Raw genomic sequence first — 20,827 nt, 5'->3', positions numbered from 1 at the left:
GCAATCCAAAGCCGTCTATCGTAGATCAATTCATGAAATTAGCCAACTATTTCCTAGAGCCAGAGGAATTAACATTAGAACAAGAGATCAACTTGTTTCTGTCAAAATATGCCACCATGTCAAAATCTGACGCGAAATCCGAATTTTTGCGTATATTAAAGAAAGTTCAAATCAAATATGGACCATAGATATCTAAATTTATTGACTTTCAATGTAAGATCGCTTGTTGACACTAGTCGGCAAATAGATTTACAAAATACATTAACAAGCAATAAAATAGACATTGGCTTTATCCAGGAGACACATCTACGAAGATATAAAAAAATTAAAATCGCTGGTTATAATTTTATATCAAATTACTTATCTGTTGGCGTTGCAGTTGCAGTAAAGAATTCAATACAATTCAACAGGTTGATTCTTAACGATGTTGGAATCTCCACTGTTCTCATCCAAATTGACTCTTCTTCGAATGGCATACCCAAAAAATGGCTATTTGGATCCATATACATTCCCTGTAATTATCCATGTCTGCAATTGAGAAGCGATTTGGACAAGCTCCTTCAATTTTGTAACCAGTATGATCTTTTTGTAATCGGCGGAGATCTGAATGCCAAAAACAGAGATTGGGGTGATTATTGTGACAATTCCAACGGGAGAGTTCTCTCAAGTTGGCTAGATGACAACTCCTTAGACGTAACTCGACATTGTGCTTCATCGCCTACCTTCCCTAATGGTCCATCCTTTCTCGACCATTTTCTTGCCAGTCCGGATGCTCTCAATAGCATCAACCAAAACTTCTTCATTGATACCTTGCCATCTTTCTCTGATCATTATCCATTAAAACTTCGCCTGGATATAAATAGTTCCGAAATAGTCACGAAATCTCCTAGAACTATTATTTCATACAGAAATACTGAATGGTCCAGATTTCAGGATGATATGGATTTTGCTTCTAGACGCCTGATGCCCCCGTTGAACAGGAATCTGGAAAACGAAGAAATCGATGAAGTCGTAAGAAACTTCAATAGCACATTTAAATCTATTCACGATTCCCACTCACAAAAACTCACCATCAAGGACGAGAAATTTCCATTGTCTGAAAGAACAAAAAAATTGTACGCAATCAAACATCGATGGCAAAAGGAATTAAAGCGCATCTTTCATCGTACCGGAAACAGACTAAGCAGTGAGTATAGACTGATATCTAAGCAAATCCAACTCTTAAAAGTAATCATTAAGGAATCTGTAAATATAGAAGAAGCACATAAGTTTAATAGTAAACTACAAAATATTAAACCTGGTCCCGCTGCTTTTAAAGAAGTCTTCAATATTGTTGGTAAAAACAAAGCTCCGTTTTGCCAACGTATAGTCCACAGCAACAATTCTATCACAAATACATCTGAGATAGCACAACATTTCCAAGACTACTATTCCTCAGTTTTCATACACAGATCTCCTGAACGCCCAGTGGCAGATCTCGAATCTAAGATCTCAAACTGCATGGAATCTGTCCCACGATGCATTTATTCTTTTAACAATATGTTTACCGCGCTGCATAATGAAGATGCATATCATTTTACAGATTCTGAAAATATTAAAAGTAAAATTGCCATGATCAACAACAAAAAATCCAGCGGGTTTGATGGCATCTCAAACTTCATCATAAGGAAATTTCCAGATTCAACTATTAAACTGCTTAGCTGTATATTCAACCAATGTATTAATAATGGATACTTTCCATCTGCCTGGAAATCGGCAAAAATACTTCCTATTAAAAAGAAGCCAAATAGTGAACTCATGTCCGAATTTCGCCCGATCTCACTGCTGTCCAACATAGGCAAACTATATGAGCATGTCTTAAAAGAGAAAATTGAAAAAGAATTCATCATTGAGCCAATATCGAACTTCCAGTTTGGTTTCAAAAAAAATCACTCAACACAGCATGCACTTTTAAAATTCCATAGTGACATCACCACTAATCTTCGGAATCAGATTTGCACTGTTGCCATATCTTTAGATATCGAGAAAGCATTTGATTCAGTGTCACACAATGGAATATTATACAAACTGATTGACTTACATGTTGATCCATATCTTGTGAAGATCATCCAAAGCTTTTTCCGTAATCGCAGATTTTGCGTCCAAGTGCAAGATGCTATTTCGACCCCAGGTGAAATTTGCAGTGGAGTCCCTCAGGGAAGTGTGCTGGCTCCATTTTTATTCAACCTTTTCCTCAATGATTTTCCGCATATAAATGATGATTCGCAAGCCATTCTTTACGCAGACGACTGCTTAATCTATGCACATGACTCATCACCCGTCACTGCCTTAACGAAAGCTGCAACACATCTAGCACGTATTGATAGCTATTACAAAACGTGGGGCATAAAAATTAATATCGACAAAAGTACTGCTATCTGTATCCGCAACGCATCAGGAAAATGTCCCAAAACAGTGGTTCCGCTAAGTAAACTTCTACATTTGTCTTTGGATGGAGTTGAAATCCCATTTGCTTCATCATTAAAATATTTGGGTATTAACTTTAACAACTTGATGAAGTTCAATACACATGCCCGATTGAATCTTCAAAAGGCGAAACGTATTGCTGGGCGGCTTTCAATTCTTTTCAACAGCAAATACTTGCCACAAAGCACAAAACTACTCCTTTACAAAGTGGCCATAAGATCGATCTTAACATATGGTTTCCCAATCTGGTTTACTATATCACCGATAGTAGCCAAAGAGTTGGAGATATTTGAGAGGAAGATCTTAAGAAAATGCATCAACAAAAATTATCAAAATATAACAAAAAGATTCTCAAACACTTACGTCTATAACACTGCTGGAGTTCTGCCCTTCTGCAATTACGCCCTTAAACATCTGAGAAAGTTTGTGGATAGGCTTCCATCACACGACAACTCATTAATGAATGATATACATAGCAGGGAAAATAATGTACTTTGGTCTGCTTCAGTCCACCTTTCTCCAATTGGAATTATTAACGAGGTCACCGACATTGATTCTGACACTACAAATACACCTGCATTTTACCAAAAATCGACACCGGGTTCTCATAGGGGCTGAAAAGCACCAATAATATTATTAACTAAATTAAGAAAATACTTACAAACATAATTTATTTCACGAGCTTTGCTCTTTCGACTTAATTATATGTTATTTATACACGTATATTCTAAACACTCTTTTTAACACTCCTTCTGTGATATTTACATTGTTTAGTACAAATCATCTGTTTTTATACATACGCACTGTTTTACATTTATACTAACAGTACCCTGTTGTTCGTTTTATTGTTATTTAGTTCTTAGTTATTTATTTGTTATAAACAGACAAATAAGCTCTGTTAGCTACTGGATAAGGCCGAGAGCAAGCCTTGCAATCCCATTTACACCGTATTAACATACATACTCAAATTTTCATTCATTGCATGTAGCGTATATTACGTTGCCATAATGTTTTTAGAACAAGACAATAATAGTTCTAAGTTCTCATGTTAACACTTTACTGTACATACCAATATGTTATCGCTATAAGATGAAGTCTCAATAAAGAAAACTTAACTTAACTTGTTGCTTCTTTTAATTTCATTCTTAAGATTTTTTGGGAGAGTACGACGTCTTCTGCATCTGTGTGCGCGCACTCGCTCACACACACTGCACAACAGCAGCAGCGCAACGTAAATACAAAACAACAATGACAGATGTCGTATTTTATACTTATAGGATATTTAAGAAGTTCAATAACCTCCAACCCAACGACCGTCTAAAAGATTGATCGTGTTAGTAAGTGGTGAGTGAGCTGCTATATGTAGGCACTAGGGGATGTGTGAGGATTTTAATTATTACAAGATAAGCTTTGGGGGTTATGAACAATAATTCTATTCTGTTTTTTTCCTCTTTAAGTTATTTGTTCCCCTTTCTATTTCTATTCTAATGGCAAATAAAGAAAGTCTTAATTAATATTCAAGAAAAATGTCCATTTTTAAAGAAAATGTTGTTCCCGTACTGCGTAAACTCGACTTGTTCCTAATATTTTGGTGTTTTTTTTTATAGTTCAATGTGTTGCCCGTTAGCTTTGATATGTCATTCAAATGACGTTGACTGCATATCATGGTACAATAATACAGGTAGCATTATCATGCCAGCTGATGGTAACATAATGTGTCAACTGCATTGAATTGATGTCAAATTTTGACACCTTATGTTACCAACAATTGCCGATGCGGCTACCTGTGTATTTGTACCATGCTGCATATGATAGAATAAAAGGCGCTATTGAAGTGGCCTGGTCACCCTGTTGATTTTGTAAGTTTAGTTAAAAATCATGCAATTTGTGTAAGAGGGTTTCAAAACAACCTATTTTTAATAAAAGATGTTGTTTTGTTGTGACCAAAAATGGTAAAAAAATACCCTTGAGGAGTTAGGTTTCAAATTTCAAAGCATACTTCTAGGCGTTTACAGAAAATGCAAATAAAATTAAAGCGGCCTGGGGGCCTATTCTGTAACAATAATTCTATTCTGTTTTTGCCCTCTTTAAGTTATTTGTTCCCCTTTCTGTTCTATTCTAATGGCAAATGAAGGGAAATGTCAAAAAATGTTAATATTTTGCTGGTTTTTATAGTTCAATGTGTTGCCCGTTAGCTTTGATATGTCATTCAAATGACGTTGACTGCATATGATAGAATAAATGGCGCTATTGAAGTGGCCTGGTCACACTGTTGATTTTGTAAGTTTAGTTAAAAATCATGCAATTTGTGTCAGAGGGTTTCAAAACAACTATTTTTTTAATAAAAACTGTTGTTTTGTGACCGAAATGGTAAAAAATACCCTTGAGGAGTTAGATTTCAAATGTCAAAGCATACTTCTAGGCGTTTACAGAAAATGCAAATAAAATTAAAGCGGCCTGGTCACACTGTTGATTTTGTAATCTTGGTGGAAAATAATTCAATTAAACAGTTACCAGGGCTGTGCGGACCAAAAAAAAAAATAATTTTTCTTGAGCTTTTTGTTTTCAAAGAAACTACCAATATTTTTAAAAAGAAAGAAAGAAAGAAAGAACTCTTCCATCTGAAAGAGCACATCTTAAAATACTTTTGGAATGTTTGTTGTTGAAAGTATTGCATACTCTAGGTGTACACACAATTTAACAAATTGTTGTGTCCAAGAAGCCGAAAGGAACAAGGCCAGAAAAAGGTTGGTACTCTGAGTTGTTGTCTTGCCAGTTGCTATCATCTCGGGTCGCCTCGGCTGCCACCACTTCTCAATCGGTGTAATTGACCTGTTTGCGTACACGTTTACCTTTGCCCAGGGTACGCGACACATCTTCCTGGTGTTGTTCATAGGGATGGCGCAAAAGTTTAACCCAATAGGCGGGATCAGAATTCTCGGCCTCTTGTTTAATAATTTCTGTCTCCTCTTCTTCCTCTTCTTCTTTGGTGGCATAGGAGGCAACCTTGAAGGAAGACAAATATTCATTGGCCAACGATTCTTTCTCCTCAATACCCTTATTGGATCTATCCAAAAGTACAGCAAAAGTCGTATCATCGTAATGGATGGCGTCCTCTTTGTCACCTTCCTTGAACAGTTCCTCGGTACCGAAACGTAAAATATCATCCAATTCTTGTTAGGTGAAGTTGGCACCTTTGCCACCCAATCTCGACCTACCACCAAATGGGTCAACATCATCTTCCTCTTGGCCACTGCCTGGGTAACCCGTTCCTCCACCGAGTTACGGGTAACAAAACGATAGATCATAACCTTATTGGCCTAGCCAATACGATGGGCTCTGGAAAAGGCCTGGATATCATTGTGGGGATTCCAATCAGAATCGTAAATAATGACCGTGTCAGCAGTGGCCAAGTTGATACCCAAACCACCGGCCCTGGTACTTAGCAAGAAGACAAATTGTTGAGCTCCTGGAGCATTGGAACGATCAATAGCCTCTTGCGGCAAGTTACCAGTAATACCACCATCAATGCGTTCATATTTATAGCCTTCACCTTCTAAGAAATCCTCTAGGATATCCAACTGTTTTTGTCATTTGCGAAAAAATCAAAACACGGTGACCCTGTTCCTTCAATTGTTTCAAAATTTTCGAGAGTAAGACCAGCTTTCCAGCTGCCTTTGTCAAGGATATTATTTCATAGAGACCACCTGCCGTGGTGGTTGCTTCTTCAGCAACCGAAGGGAACAAATAGGGATGATTACAGCATTTCTTAAGATCCATCATAACATTGCTAAGGGAACAAGAGTTACCACCACTCTTGGAATTAAGGGCTTCATAATTTTTGGTCAGAATAAATTTGTAGAACTTCTTTTGCAGGACCGACAATTCGACACGGACAATAAACTCCGACTTTGAGGGCATATTTTTCAATACATCAGCCATGAGGCGACGCAACATGTGGGGACCCATCATTTCATGTAGACGCTTGACTTGTTCCTCCTTGGAAACATCAGCAAATTCATTTTGGAAAGCATTTAAATCATTGAATTTGTCGCCAGACAAGAAGTTCAGCAAATGGAACAATTTTTTCAAGTTATTTTGCAATGGTGTACCAGTCAAGAGCAATTTATAGGTTATGTTGTAAGAATTGCAATATACGGAAAAATTTACTTTGATTTGATTTCAAACGATGGGCCTCATCCACAACCAATACAGCCCAATCAATGGAACCCAAATAAGCAGTACCAGCTAGCTCATAACTTGTAAGCAAAATATTGAATTTGTATGGGGGTGTCCTTAAACGTGATGCCTTGCCTTGTCACCCTGAATGACTGGAAGCTTAAAAGTCTATTCATTTTCACGAATAACAGCCCTGGATTCTTTATCACCCACATAGGTAATGCAATAGAAATCGGGGACCTACAGCTCAAATTTTCTTTCCCAATTGATAATGATGGAGAGTTCCAGCAAGAGGCTATTAATGGTCCCGTACTAGGGTCAAAACATCAAAAAACTTGGTGGGAGAGATTGATCAATTCCTAACATAACCCCAAAAATACAATAATTTTTTCCTTAATATAACCCAATAGGTTAAGACCATTTTAACGGATTTTTATTATATTTAGACATTTTTATTGTTCAGAGACTCGACCTGAAATTTAGTGCAGAAAAAGTTCCCTATTGACACAAATTTCCTAAAATGTCATTTTGTGGGAGAAATTGACCAAATCTGACATAACCCCTAAAGATCAATAATGTTTGTTCACTTTAATAAAACCCAAGGTTTATCCATATTTTATAAGACTTTCATTATATCTAGGGGTTAATTTTGTTCAAAGACCCTTCCTGAAATTTAGGGTAGAACAAGTTGTCCATTGACACTAATTTTCTAAAATGACATTTTATGAGAGAAATTGGCCAAATTCGAACATAACCCCAAAAATACAATAATTTGTTTCCTTAATATAACCCAATTGGTTAAGTCCATTTTAACCGACTTTTATTATATTTAGACATTTTTATTGTTCAGAGACTCGACCTGAAATTTAGTGCAGAAAAAGTTCACTATTGACACAAATTTCCTAAAATGTCATTTTATGGAAGAAATTGACGAAAACCGACATAACCCCTAAATATCAATAATGTTTGTTCACTTTAATAAAACCCAAGGTTTATCCATATTTTATAAGACTTTCATTATATATAGGGTTTAATTTTGTTCAAAGACCCTTCCTGAAATTTAGCGTAGAACAAGTTGTCCATTGACACTAATTTTTTAAAATGGCATTTGGTGGGAGAGATTGATCAATTCCTAACATAACCCTAAAAATACAATAATTTTTTCCCTAATATAACCCAATTGGTTAAGCCCATTTGAACAGATTTTTATTATATTTAGACATTTTTTTTGTTCAGAGACTCGACCTGAAATTTAGTGCAGAAAAAGTTCCCTATTGACACAAATTTCCTAAAATGTCGTTTTATGGGAGAAATTGACCAAATCCGACATAACCCCTAAAGATCAAAAATGTTTGCTCTCTCTTTAATAAAACCCAACGTTTATGCATATTTTATAAGACTTTCATTATATCTAGGGGTTAATTTTGTTCAAAGACCCTTTCTGAAATTTAGCGTAGAACAAGTTCTCCATTGACACTAATGCTCTAAAATGGCACTTGGTTGGAGATATTGATCAATTCCTAACATAAAACCAAAAATACAATAATTTTTTCCTTAATATAAGCCTATTGTTTAAGCCCATTTTAGCGGTTTTTGATTTTGTTTAGACATTTTTATTGTTCAGGGACTCGACCTGAAATTTAGTGCAGAAAAAGTTCCCTATTGACACAAATTTCCTAAAATGTCATTTTATGGAAGAAATTGACCAAATCCCACATAACCCCTAAAGATCAATAATGTTTGTTCTCTTTAATAGAACCCAACGTTTATCCATATTTTATAAGAATTCCATTATATTTAGGGGTTAATTTTGTACAAAGACCCTTCCTGAAATTTAGCGTAGAACAATTACTCCATTGACACTTATTTTCTAAAATGGGATTTGGTGGGAGAGATCGATCAATTCCTAACATAACCCCAAAAATACAATATTTTTTCCCCTAATATAACACAATTGGTTAAGCCCATTTTAACGGATTTTTATTATATTTAGACATTTTTATTGTTCAGAGACTCGACCTGAAATTTAGTGCAGAAAATGTTCCCTATTGACACAAATTTCCTAAAATGTCATTTTATGGAAGAAATTGACGAAAGCCGACATAACCCCTAAAGATCAATAATGTTTGTTAACTTTAAAAAAACCCAAGGTTTATCCATATTTTAATAGACTTTCATTATATCTAGGGGTTAATTTTGTTCAAAGACCCTTCCTGAAATTTTGCGTAGAACAAGTTGTCCATTGACACTTATTTTCTAAAATGGCATTTGGTGGGAGAGATTGATCAATTTCTAACATAACCCCAAAAATACAATAACTTTTTCCTTAGTATACCCAATTGGTTAAGCCCATTTTAACGGATTTTTCTTATGTTTAGACATTTTTATTGTTCAGGTACTCGACCTGAAATTTAGTGCAGAAAAAGTTCCCTATTGACACAAATTTGCTAAAATGTCATTTTATGGGAGAAATTGACCAGTTCCAACATAACCCCTAAATATCAATAATGTTTGTTCTCTTTAATAAAACCCAACGTTTATCCATATTTTATAAGACTTTCATTATATCTAGGGGTTAATTTTGTTCAAAGACTCTACCTGAAATTTAGCGTAGAACAAGTTCTCCATTGACACTAATTATCTAAAATGACATTTTATGAGAGAAATTGGTCAAATTCGGACATAACCCCAAAACAACAAAAATTAAAAAACAATCTGCCACAACCCGTGAGTAATAGTTTGACGAAAAGTCAAACTTCAAAACAAATCTTCTCTTTATATAGTAATCTTTAGGGCCCCCTGTGTCCTGCCTTGAGTTTTCCCAACTTTTCAGGTAAGTAGTGCCTGATTAAATGAACAATAAATGCCACACTGAATTCGTTTACTATTATTATTATTTTTATTATTATTACTAATAATAATATTATTACAACAATAACAACACTATACAAAACATCTTATTAACATTTTATTTTCTTATTTAGAAGAGGAGGAGGCAGCAGATGAGACCGCACAACAAGCTGAACTTTCGAATGATTCGGATGCACCCTTGAAGCCGAATGTAAGTATACAAAATGAGGTTATGTGTAGGTTATGATGAATGGTCCTTTGACTATATATTTTGGCTACATTTTACGGATGCAAGTTTTATAATTTATTTTTATTCCATACATCCTTACAGAATGACGAAGATGACGATTACGATCCCGAGGACACACGTAAAAAGAAAAAGGGTAAAAAACGTAAAACCAAAAAAGGCGAAGAGAAGGGCCGTAAGAAGAAGAAGCGCAAGAAGAATGAAAGTGAAGACGATAGTGATTTTATGCAGCATGATGATGATGCAGATTATGCCAATACTTCGTCGTCATCGAAACGAGGACGTAAACGTAAAGAAGTTGATAAATCAAGCAAGGAAAAGGAATCCTCATCATCGGGTAAGATAACGGAACTAAACAACAAAAGACCATTAATCCTCTGATCGCACTCTTTTTCATTTTCAAATCCCCCTCTAGGCATGCCATCGGTTGAAGATGTTTGCTTGGCATTTGATGTCAACGATGTTGATATCGAATATACCGATGAGGAGCTGCAACAGTTGACAACTTATAAAGCCTTCACACAACACGTGCGACCCATATTGCAAAAAGAGAATACCAAAGTACCAGCTCCTAAGCTAATGATGTTGGTTGCCGCCAAGTGGCGTGAGTTTTGTGATGCCCATCCCAATATTGTGCAAACGGAGCAATCACGCAATGAGGAGGCCAATGAGCCCCGGTCTTCAAGGTCTTCGAGGAATGAAAAGGTAAGCATTTCAACTCTCCAAAGGAGACTCAATATTTATTCAAATCTCTCTCTTTTAGCCCGATGACTTGTACGAAGAAGAGGAAGATGAGGAGGAGGAGGAAGAAGAAAAAGAATCCTCGTCCAGTGGCCGCCGCAAAAGGGGTGGACGTGGTCGCGGCAAGAAGGGCCGCCGCTCCGGCAAAGTTCCTACATTGAAAATCAAATTTGGAAAACGCAAGCGAGGCAGTTCCGATGAAGATCAAGATGCTTCGGGAGCCTCTGAAAGAGATTCCGATATAGAATTTGAGAAAATGTTACAAAAATCCGATGACAGTGCTGATGATATACCCAATACATCTTCAGCTGCTGCGGCTGGCGCCTCATCGACGGCAGCAAGTGGCGGCGGAGCGGATGCTGGTCAGGCTGGTGCCACCAATGATGATGGCACCCCAGTGGTCAAGAAAAAAGCCAAAGTTAAAATTGGCAATAAATTCAAAAAGAAAAAGAAGCTCAAAACTACTTCCAAATTTCCCGATGGAGAAGATGGTGAACATGAACACCAGGACTATTGTGAGGTGTGTCAACAGGGTGGGGAGATTATACTCTGCGATACTTGCCCTCGGGCCTATCACTTGGTGTGTTTAGAACCTGAATTGGAGGAGCCACCAGAGGGTAAATGGTCTTGTCCCCACTGTGAGGCTGATGGTGGGGCAGCCGAAGAAGATGATGATGATGAACATCAAGAATTTTGCCGTGTCTGTAAGGATGGTGGTGAGCTGTTGTGTTGTGATTCTTGTCCTTCGGCATATCACACCTTCTGTCTCAATCCTCCGTTGGACACCATACCGGATGGGGATTGGAGATGTCCTCGCTGTAGTTGTCCACCTTTGACAGGCAAAGCGGAAAAGATCATCACCTGGCGTTGGGCAGAGGCCAAAGATGCCAAAGGCAAAGGCAAGTCGACATCCAGGACTCGCGAGTATTTTGTCAAATGGCACAATATGTCCTACTGGCATTGTGAATGGGTACCCGAAATACAAATGGAGGTACATCACCCCTTAATGATACGTTCATTCTCCAGGAAATATGATATGGAAGAACCGCCCAAGTTTGAGGAAACTTTGGATGAAGCCGATTCCCGATATCTGCGTATACAGCGGCACAAGGCCAAGGGTGGCATCCAGGCCGATGATGAAGATGAACAATACAAAAAGGATTTGGAAGAGAGATTCTATAAGAATGGCGTTAAACCAGAATGGTTGATTGTCCAAAGGGTAATAAATCATCGCACTGCTCGGGATGGTACCACCATGTATTTGGTCAAGTGGAGAGATTTGCCGTATGATAAATCCACATGGGAAGATGAAAGTGATGATATACCGGGTTTGAAACAGGCCATTGATTACTATTTGGACTTGCGGGCCATGTGCACCTCGGAACAGCGGCTGAACAAAAAGAAAAAGGGACGCAAGAGTAAAAATAAGGATTTGGAAGAAGAAGATCGTCCCCAGAGAAGATTTACACCACCCCCAGAGAAGCCCACAACTGATTTGAAAAAGAAATACGAAGGACAACCACCATTTTTGGAGGCGACTGGCATGCAATTGCATCCCTATCAAATTGAGGGTATCAATTGGTTACGTTACTCCTGGAGCAATGGTGTGGATACCATTTTGGCCGATGAAATGGGTTTGGGTAAGTGATGATTTGAGAGATTTGAGAGATACCGCCGTGCGTACCATTTTAGCTAATATTTTTCAACTATTTTGGGGATATCGGGATACCGGAATGAATTGACCGATGAACAGAAATATTACTATATGTATATTTTGGACCAGCACACTACCCGATTCAAAAGTTGTAGTGGGGCGCCCAACCACTACACATGGTGACCGTGGGTGCTTTTACAACTTTGGAACCTTTTTCCCAGGAAGTATGGACTTGCCCTTTAAGAAAGTTAGACCTTCGTAATGAGGACCTTGAGCAGCAGAACCCATTGCAAGACAAATCAAAACGATCCGAGGGAGGTCTTAAACCGCACTTTTCCAAAATTTTCTTTTAGAAATCTTTCAGAAAGGGGGTCTAGTTCAGAAATGTTCATAGAAGCACCCTTTCCTTGAAGGGGTATAAAAGCGAGCTGTCTTTCAGAGGGGGGAGTGGTATAGAAGCACCCCTTCTTTGAGGAGGGGTATAGAGGCACACTTTTATTTAAAAAGGGTCTATAGAAGCAGCCTTACTTTGAGAAAGGGACTATAGAGGGTCCCTCTCTTTCCGAAAGAGTCTGTAGAGGGTCCCTTTCTTTCCGAAAGGATCTAAAGAGGCACCCTTTCTTTCCGAAAGGGTCTCTAGATTGTCCATTTCTTTCAGAATGTGTCTATAGAAGCACACTTTCTTTCCGAAGGGGTTTATAAAGGCACCCTTTCATTCCGAAAGGGTCTATAGAGGCACCCTTTCTTTCCGAAAGGGTCTAAAGTGGCACCCTTTCTTTCCGAATGGGTCTCTAGATTGTCCCTTTCTTTCAGAATGTGTCTATAGAAGCACACTTTCTTTCCGAAGGGGTTTATAAAGGCACCCTTTCATTCCGAAAGGGTCTATAGAAGCACCCTTTCTTTCCGAAAGGGCTTATTGAGGCTCCCTTCTTTCCGAAAGGGTCTATATACGCACTCCTTCTTTCCGAAGGGGTCTATAAAGGCACCCTTTCATTCCGAAAGGGCCTATAGAGGCACTCTTTCTTTCCGAAGGGTTCTATAGAAGCACCCTTTCTTTCCGAAAGGGCCTATCGGGGCACCGTTTCTTTCCGAAAGGGTCTATAGACGCACTCCTTCTTTCCGAAGGGGTCTATAAAGGCACCCTTTCATTCCGAAAGGGTCTGTAGAGGCACCCTTTCTTTCCGAACGAGTCTCTAGAGGGTCCCTTTCTCTCAAAGGATTTAAAGATGCGCCCTTTCCTTCCGAAAGGGTCTCTAGATCGTCCCTTTCTTTCCGAAAGAATCTAAAGAGGCACCCTTTCTTTCCGAAAGGGTCTATAGAGGCACCCTTTCTTTCCGAAAGGGTCTAAAGTGGCACCCTTTCTTTCCGAATGGGTCTCTAGATTGTCCCTTTCTTTCAAAATGTGTCTATAGAAGCACACTTTCTTTCCGAAGGGGTTTATAAAGGCACCCTTTCATTCCGAAAGGGTCTATAGAGGCACCCTTTCTTTCCGAAAGGGTCTAAAGTGGCACCCTTTCTTTCCGAATGGGTCTCTAGATTGTCCCTTTCTTTCAGAATGTGTCTATAGAAGCACACTTTCTTTCCGAAGGGGTTTATAAAGGCACCCTTTCATTCCGAAAGGGTCTATAGAAGCACCCTTTCTTTCCGAAAGGGCTTATTGAGGCTCCCTCCTTTCCGAAAGAGTCTATATACGCACTCCTTCTTTCCGAAGCGGTCTATAAAGGCACCCTTTCATTCCGAAAGGGCCTATAGAGGCACTCTTTCTTTCCGAAGGGTTCTATAGAAGCACCCATTCTTTCCGAAAGGGCCTATCGGGGCACCGTTTCTTTCCGAAAGGGTCTATAGACGCACTCCTTCTTTCCGAAGGGGTCTATAAAGGCACCCTTTCATTCCGAAAGGGTCTGTAGAGGCACCCTTTCTTTCCGAATGGGTCTAAAGTGGCACCCTTTCTTTCCGAATGGGTCTCTAGATTGTCCCTTTCTTTCAGAATGTGTCTATAGAAGCACACTTTCTTTCCGAAGGGGTTTATAAAGGCACCCTTTCATTCCGAAAGGGTCTATAGAAGCACCCTTTCTTTCCGAAAGGGCTTATTGAGGCTGCCTCCTTTCCGAAAGAGTCTATATACGCACTCCTTCTTTCCGAAGCGGTCTATAAAGGCACCCTTTCATTCCGAAAGGGCCTATAGAGGCACTCTTTCTTTCCGAAGGGTTCTATAGAAGCACCCTTTCTTTCCGAAAGGGCCTATCGGGGCACCGTTTCTTTCCGAAAGGGTCTATAGACGCACTCCTTCTTTCCGAAGGGGTCTATAAAGGCACCCTTTCATTCCGAAAGGGTCTGTAGAGGCACCCTTTCTTTCCGAACGAGTCTCTAGAGGGTCCCTTTCTTTCAAAGGATCTAAAGATGCGCCCTTTCTTTCCGAAAGGGTCTCTAGATAGTCCCTTTCTTTCCGAAAGAATCTAAAGAGGCACCCTTTCTTTCCGAAAGGGTTTATCAGGGCACCCTTTCTTTCCGAAAGGGTCTATAGAGGCACCCTTTCTTTCCGAAAGGGTCTAAAGTGGCACCCTTTCTTTCAGAAAGGGACTATAGAAGTCACCATACGGGCAGAGTATGGTTCTTGTATTGGCTAAAATTAAACAAAAACCATACGGGCAGAGTATGGTTCTTGTATTGGCTAAAATTAAACAAAAACCATACGGGCAGAGTAGGGTTCTTGCATTGGCTAAAATGAAACAAAAACCATACGGGCAGAGTAGGGTCTTGTGTTGGCTAAAATGAAACAAAAAACCATACGGGCAGAGTAGGGTTCTTGCGTTGGCTAAAATGAGACAAAAAAAAAACCATACAGCTGATATGTTATTTCATCCATTTTACATTATCAATTCCTCCTCCTTTCCAGGTAAAACCATTCAAACGGTAACCTTTTTGTATTCCCTGTATAAAGAGGGCCATTGCAAGGGACCATTCTTGGTAGCCGTACCCCTCTCGACCATTATCAATTGGGAAAGAGAATTTGAGTTGTGGGCACCGGATTTCTATTGCATTACCTATGTGGGTGATAAAGATTCCAGGGCTGTTATACGTGAAAATGAATTGTCTTTTGAGGAAGGAGCCATACGCGGAGGCAAGGCATCACGTTTGAGGACAACCCAATACAAATTCAATGTTTTGCTTACAAGTTATGAGCTGATTTCCATGGATGCTGCCTGCTTGGGTTCCATTGATTGGGCTGTATTGGTTGTGGATGAGGCCCATCGTTTGAAATCAAATCAAAGTAAATTTTTCCGTATATTGAATTCGTACAACATAACCTATAAATTGCTCTTGACTGGTACACCATTACAAAATAATTTGGAAGAATTGTTCCATTTGCTGAACTTCTTGTCTGGTGACAAATTCAATGATTTAAATGCTTTCCAAAATGAATTTGCTGATGTTTCAAAGGAGGAACAAGTCAAGCGTCTGCATGAAATGTTGGGTCCCCACATGTTGCGTCGCCTCAAGGCTGATGTATTGAAAAATATGCCCTCTAAGTCGGAATTTATTGTTCGTGTCGAATTATCGGCTCTTCAAAAGAAGTTCTACAAATTTATCTTGACCAAAAATTATGAAGCCCTTAACTCCAAGAGTGGTGGCAATTCCTGTTCCCTGATCAATGTTATGATGGATCTTAAGAAATGCTGTAATCATCCCTATTTGTTCCCTTCGGCTGCTGAAGAAGCAACCACCACGGCAGGTGGTCTCTATGAAATAACCTCCTTGACAAAGGCAGCTGGAAAGCTGGTCTTACTCTCGAAAATGTTGAAACAATTGAAGGAACAGGGACATCGTGTTTTGATTTTCTCTCAAATGACAAAAATGTTGGATATCCTGGAGGATTTCTTGGAAGGCGAAGGCTATAAATATGAACGTATTGATGGTGGCATTACAGGCAATTTGCGGCAAGAGGCTATTGATCGTTTCAACGCCCCAGGAGCTCAACAATTTGTCTTCTTGCTAAGTACCAGGGCCGGTGGTTTGGGTATCAACTTGGCCACTGCTGACACGGTCATTATTTACGATTCTGATTGGAATCCCCACAATGATATCCAGGCCTTTTCCAGAGCCCATCGTATTGGCCAGGCCAATAAGGTTATGATCTATCGTTTTGTTACCCGTAACTCGGTGGAGGAACGTGTTACCCAGGTGGCCAAGCGGAAGATGATGTTGACCCATTTGGTGGTACGTCCAGGTATGGGTGGCAAAGGTGCCAACTTCACCAAACAAGAATTGGATGACATTTTACGTTTCGGTACCGAGGAACTGTTCAAGGAAGATGACAAAGAGGAGGCCATCCATTACGATGATAAGGCTGTTGCTGAACTTTTGGATAGATCCAATAAGGGTATTGAGGAGAAAGAATCGTGGGCCAATGAATATTTGTCTTCCTTCAAGGTTGCCTCCTATGCCACCAAAGAAGAAGAGGAGGAAGAGGAGACAGAAATTATTAAACAAGAGGCCGAGAACTCTGATCCCGCCTATTGGGTTAAACTTTTGCGCCACCACTATGAACAACACCAAGAAGATGTGTCGCGTACCCTGGGCAAAGGTAAACGTGTACGCAAACAGGTCAATTACACCGATGGAGGAGTGGTGGCAGCCGAGTCGACCCGAGATGATAGCAACTGGCAAGACAACAACTCAGAATACAATTCCGATTACTCTGCCGGTTCCGAGGAGGATGGTGGTGATGATGATTTCGATGAACAAAATGGTGCCGAAGGTGGACGCAAGGCACGTCGTCGTGTGGAACGTAGAGATGATCGTCCTTTGGCCCCACTATTGGCTCGTGTGGGTGGTAACATTGAAGTGTTTGGTTTTAATTCACGACAACGTAAAAGTTTCCTCAATGCCATTATGCGTTATGGTATGCCACCGCAGGATGCATTCAACTCCCAATGGTTGGTCAGAGATTTACGTGGAAAATCGGAGCGCAATTTCAAGGCCTATGTTTCACTGTTTATGCGCCATCTTTGTGAGCCAGGGGCAGATAATGCTGAGACATTTGCCGATGGTGTGCCTAGGGAGGGTCTCTCCAGGCAGCATGTGCTCACGCGCATTGGTGTCATGTCATTGATAAGGAAAAAGGTTCAAGAATTCGAACACATCAACGGCTATTATAGTATGCCGGAATTAATATTGAAACCCTGTGAACCGGTTAAGAGCCAGCAAAGGGAGGACGGCTCAATGGAGGGAGGTTCATCGGCAGCAGGAGGTGCTGCCAAGCCGGAAGATAAAAGTGCTACCACAAGCACCAGCGCCACACCGGCAACAAGTGCTGCACCCAGTCCAGCACCGGCCGATAAGTCGGAAGATAACAAACCCTCTTCCTCGGAAGATATTAAAAAAGAATCGGCTGATGCCGGAGAGGAAAAGAAATCAGCAGATGACACTGCCGATAAAAAGGATGAAAAACCAGATATCTCTAGCGACTCTACTGAAGCTGTTAAGAAGGAAGAAAAAGACAAGGATGACGGCGATAGCAAAGAAGGCATTAAAGATGAAAAACCAGATGCCAGCGAATTGAAAAAAGAACATGCCGAGGGAGGGGAGGTTAAAAACGAAAAAGACTCCTCAGCCGACTCCAAGGATGACAAGGCAAAGGAAGAAGCAAATAAAACCGAAATTATTGATGATGATGACGATGATGTGCTCATCATCAAAGATGATGGTGAAGTGGAGAAACCATCACAAAATTCCCACAAAGCCGCCACTACTGCTTCCTCCTCCGATAACAAGGACAACAGTTTGAGTAAACCCAAAATCGAAGAAAGTTTGGAAGTATTAAAACGCAAATTTATGTTCAACATTGCCGATGGTGGTTTCACTGAACTCCACACCCTGTGGTTGAATGAAGAAAAGGCCGCCGTACCCGGTCGTGAATATGAAATATGGCATCGTCGCCACGATTATTGGCTATTGGCTGGCATTGTAACCCACGGTTATGGTCGCTGGCAGGATATACAAAATGATATACGTTTTGCCATTATCAATGAACCATTCAAAATGGACGTTGGTAAGGGTAACTTTTTGGAAATCAAAAATAAATTCTTAGCCAGACGTTTTAAACTGCTCGAACAGTCGCTGGTCATCGAGGAACAGTTGAGACGTGCAGCATTCCTTAATCTTGCCCAAGATCCAACACATCCAGCAATGTCGTTGAATGCCCGTTTCGCTGAAGTCGAATGTTTGGCCGAATCGCATCAACATTTGAGCAAAGAATCTTTGGCTGGTAATAAACCAGCAAATGCCGTCTTGCATAAGGTACTGAATCAATTGGAAGAATTGCTGTCGGATATGAAGAGTGATGTGTCACGTTTGCCGGCCACATTGGCTAGAATACCACCGGTGGCACAGCGTCTGCAGATGTCGGAGAGATCGATATTGTCACGTTTGGCGGCAACAGCTGGAAATGTTAATAATGCAGGTGAGTGGAAAGACCAAAGAAATGCTTATAATAATTTATTTTATATAGGAAGGGGAGGTCTTCTCTTGAAATGTGAATTTGTGAGTTTATTTTTACACCTTTCAAAATTTGTCAAAGTCGCCAACTAGTTTTCATTTTCCCGCGTCGATGTAAAGGGAAAAAATGTTACCCATTAAAATGCACTATGGGTCTCTAAACAATAGAACCCGGTGCATTGAATATAGATCCATTAAATGTAAAAACCAAATTGATTTTAAACAAAATTACAACTTTGGCATGAGTTAATTTACGGGTATGTTTAATTTAGACAGTTTCTCCCTCAAAATGTAATTTTTGGAAAATGTTGTCAATGGAAGACTTGTTATCCACTAAGTATCAAAACAGGTCAGCGAACATAATAGATCTGTAGTTATAGCAGAAATCAGTAAAATCGTGTACATTAATGTTGTTTTATTAAGGAGAAAATTTATGATTAATCCATAGACTAATGAAGTTGTAGACGAAGAATTGTTCTCAGCATGTTACTTAGTATGCTCTGTAATAGTTAGATGGCGTTAGTGGTAATTTTTTTTAACATTGAGCTGCCACACGACATATTTGAGTGAAAACCACAGCATATTGAGTGGAAGGGCAACATCTATAAAAATAAACACATTAAAATTCTCTATCTATAGATTATTTTGTCTATGGGGCTACTACACGACATATTTGAGTGACAACTTCAGGATATCGAGAGCATATTAAACGGAAGGGCGCCATCTACAACAAACAAGCACACTACAATTTTCTCTGTCTATACGATTAATTAGTCTATGGATTAATCTTTTGGGGTTATGTTTGGATTCCATTTTCTCCCACAAAATATCATTTTAAGATGATGTTGTCAATGGAAAACTTTTTCCCCACTACATTTTAGCACAAGTCTCCGAACAAATGAAATCTATATATTTATTAAATATAGCATAAATCATATAACACAGAATTGCTTATATTTAAGAAAAATTTAATTTTTGGTTGTTTTGGGGTTATGTCCGCATTTGGCCATTTCTCGCACAAAATGGCATTTTAGGAAATTAGTGTCAATGGAGAACTTGTTCTACGCTTAATTTCAGGTAGGGTCTCTGAACAATAGAAATGTCTAGATATAATATAAGCCCCTTTAAAATAGGCTTAGCAATTGGGTTATATTAAAGAGACAAATTATTGATGTTTTTGGGTTATGTTCGGATTTCACCAGTTTCTCCCACAAAATGGGATTTTAGGAAATTAGTGTCAATGGAGAACTTGTTCTACGCTTAATTTCAGGTAGGATCTCTGAACAATAGAAATGTCTAGATATAATATAAACCCCTTTAAAATAGGCTTAGCAATTGAGTTATATTAAAGAGACAAATTATTGATGTTTTTGGGTTATGTTCGGATTTCACCAGTTTCTCCCACAAAATGGCATTTTAGGAAATTAGTGTCAATGGAGAACTTGTTATACGCTTAATTTCAGGTAGGGTCTCTGAACAATAGAAATGTCTAGATATAATATAAACCCCTTAAAAATAGGCTTAACAATTGAGTTATATTAAATAGACAAATTATTGATGTTTTTGGGTTATGTTCGGATTTCACCAGTTTCTCCCACAAAATGGCATTTTAGGAAATGAGTGTCAATGGAGAACTTGTTCCACACTTAATTCCAGGTAGGGTCTCTGAACAATGGAAATGTCTAGATATAATATAAACCCCTTTAAAATAGGCTTAGCAATTGGGTTATATTAAAGAGACAAATTATTGATGTTTTTGGGTTATGTTCGGATTTCACCAGTTTCTCCCACAAAATGACATTTTAGGAAATTTGTGTCAATAGGGAACTTGTTCTACGCTTAATTTCAGGTAGGGTCTCTGAACAATAGAAATGTCTAGATATATTATAAACCCCTTTAAAATAGGCTTAGCTATTGGGTTATATTAAAGAGACAAATTATTGATGTTTTTGGGTTATGTTCGGAATTGGCCAATTTCTCCCACAAAATGCCATCTTAGGAAATTTGTGTCAGTGGAGAACTTGTTCTACGCTACATTTCAATATGAGTCACCGAACAAATGACATGTCTAGATACATTATATATCCACTTAAATATGCATAAGCATGAAAAATGTTTTTAGGTATTTGGTAAATTTCTCCCACAAAACTTCATCCTAGACAGATGGTGTAGAAAGAAAGCATTTTCGCACT

General features: G+C 39.1%; 3 protein-coding genes across 5 annotated transcripts in view; 1 reads left to right on the top strand and 2 right to left on the bottom strand.

Annotated features, from left to right (window-relative positions):
- Positions 1 to 20,827, top strand: part of Mi-2 (chromodomain-helicase-DNA-binding protein Mi-2 homolog) — a 97,169-nt gene that overhangs the window by 73,549 nt on the left and 2,793 nt on the right. For all 3 annotated transcript variants that reach the window (XM_073980833.1, XM_073980834.1, XM_073980836.1), the window contains exons 2-6: positions 9,630 to 9,706; positions 9,827 to 10,079; positions 10,158 to 10,447; positions 10,506 to 12,123; positions 15,034 to 18,600. In XM_073980833.1, coding sequence (XP_073836934.1) covers positions 9,630 to 9,706; positions 9,827 to 10,079; positions 10,158 to 10,447; positions 10,506 to 12,123; positions 15,034 to 18,600 — 5,805 coding nt within the window. The remainder of the gene's footprint in view (positions 1 to 9,629; positions 9,707 to 9,826; positions 10,080 to 10,157; positions 10,448 to 10,505; positions 12,124 to 15,033; positions 18,601 to 20,827) is intronic.
- LOC141401888 (uncharacterized) lies at positions 179 to 2,220 on the bottom strand. Its single transcript, XM_073982441.1, has 5 exons — positions 2,081 to 2,220; positions 1,657 to 1,856; positions 1,071 to 1,585; positions 723 to 984; positions 179 to 603 (listed from the first exon to the last, which is right to left on the bottom strand). The coding sequence occupies exons 1-3, from the start codon at positions 2,090 to 2,092 to the stop codon at positions 1,492 to 1,494; spliced, it is 306 nt and encodes a 101-aa protein (XP_073838542.1). The 5' UTR covers positions 2,093 to 2,220; the 3' UTR covers positions 179 to 603; positions 723 to 984; positions 1,071 to 1,491.
- Chd3 lies at positions 5,229 to 8,998 on the bottom strand. The gene is given in 6 exon segments (XM_073982004.1): positions 5,229 to 5,684; positions 5,687 to 6,053; positions 6,055 to 6,615; positions 6,617 to 6,790; positions 6,793 to 6,957; positions 8,981 to 8,998. Coding segments are annotated over 6 exon segments (1,689 nt in total). The 3' UTR covers positions 5,229 to 5,280.

Source organism: Musca autumnalis, unplaced genomic scaffold (genome assembly GCF_047663935.1).
Source record: "Musca autumnalis isolate F117 unplaced genomic scaffold, ASM4766393v1 scaffold_4, whole genome shotgun sequence".
Classification (NCBI taxonomy): Eukaryota; Metazoa; Arthropoda; class Insecta; order Diptera; family Muscidae; genus Musca; species Musca autumnalis.
The sequence above is the reverse complement of the archived record's forward strand: the minus strand, read 5'-3'. Positions and strand labels throughout refer to the sequence as shown.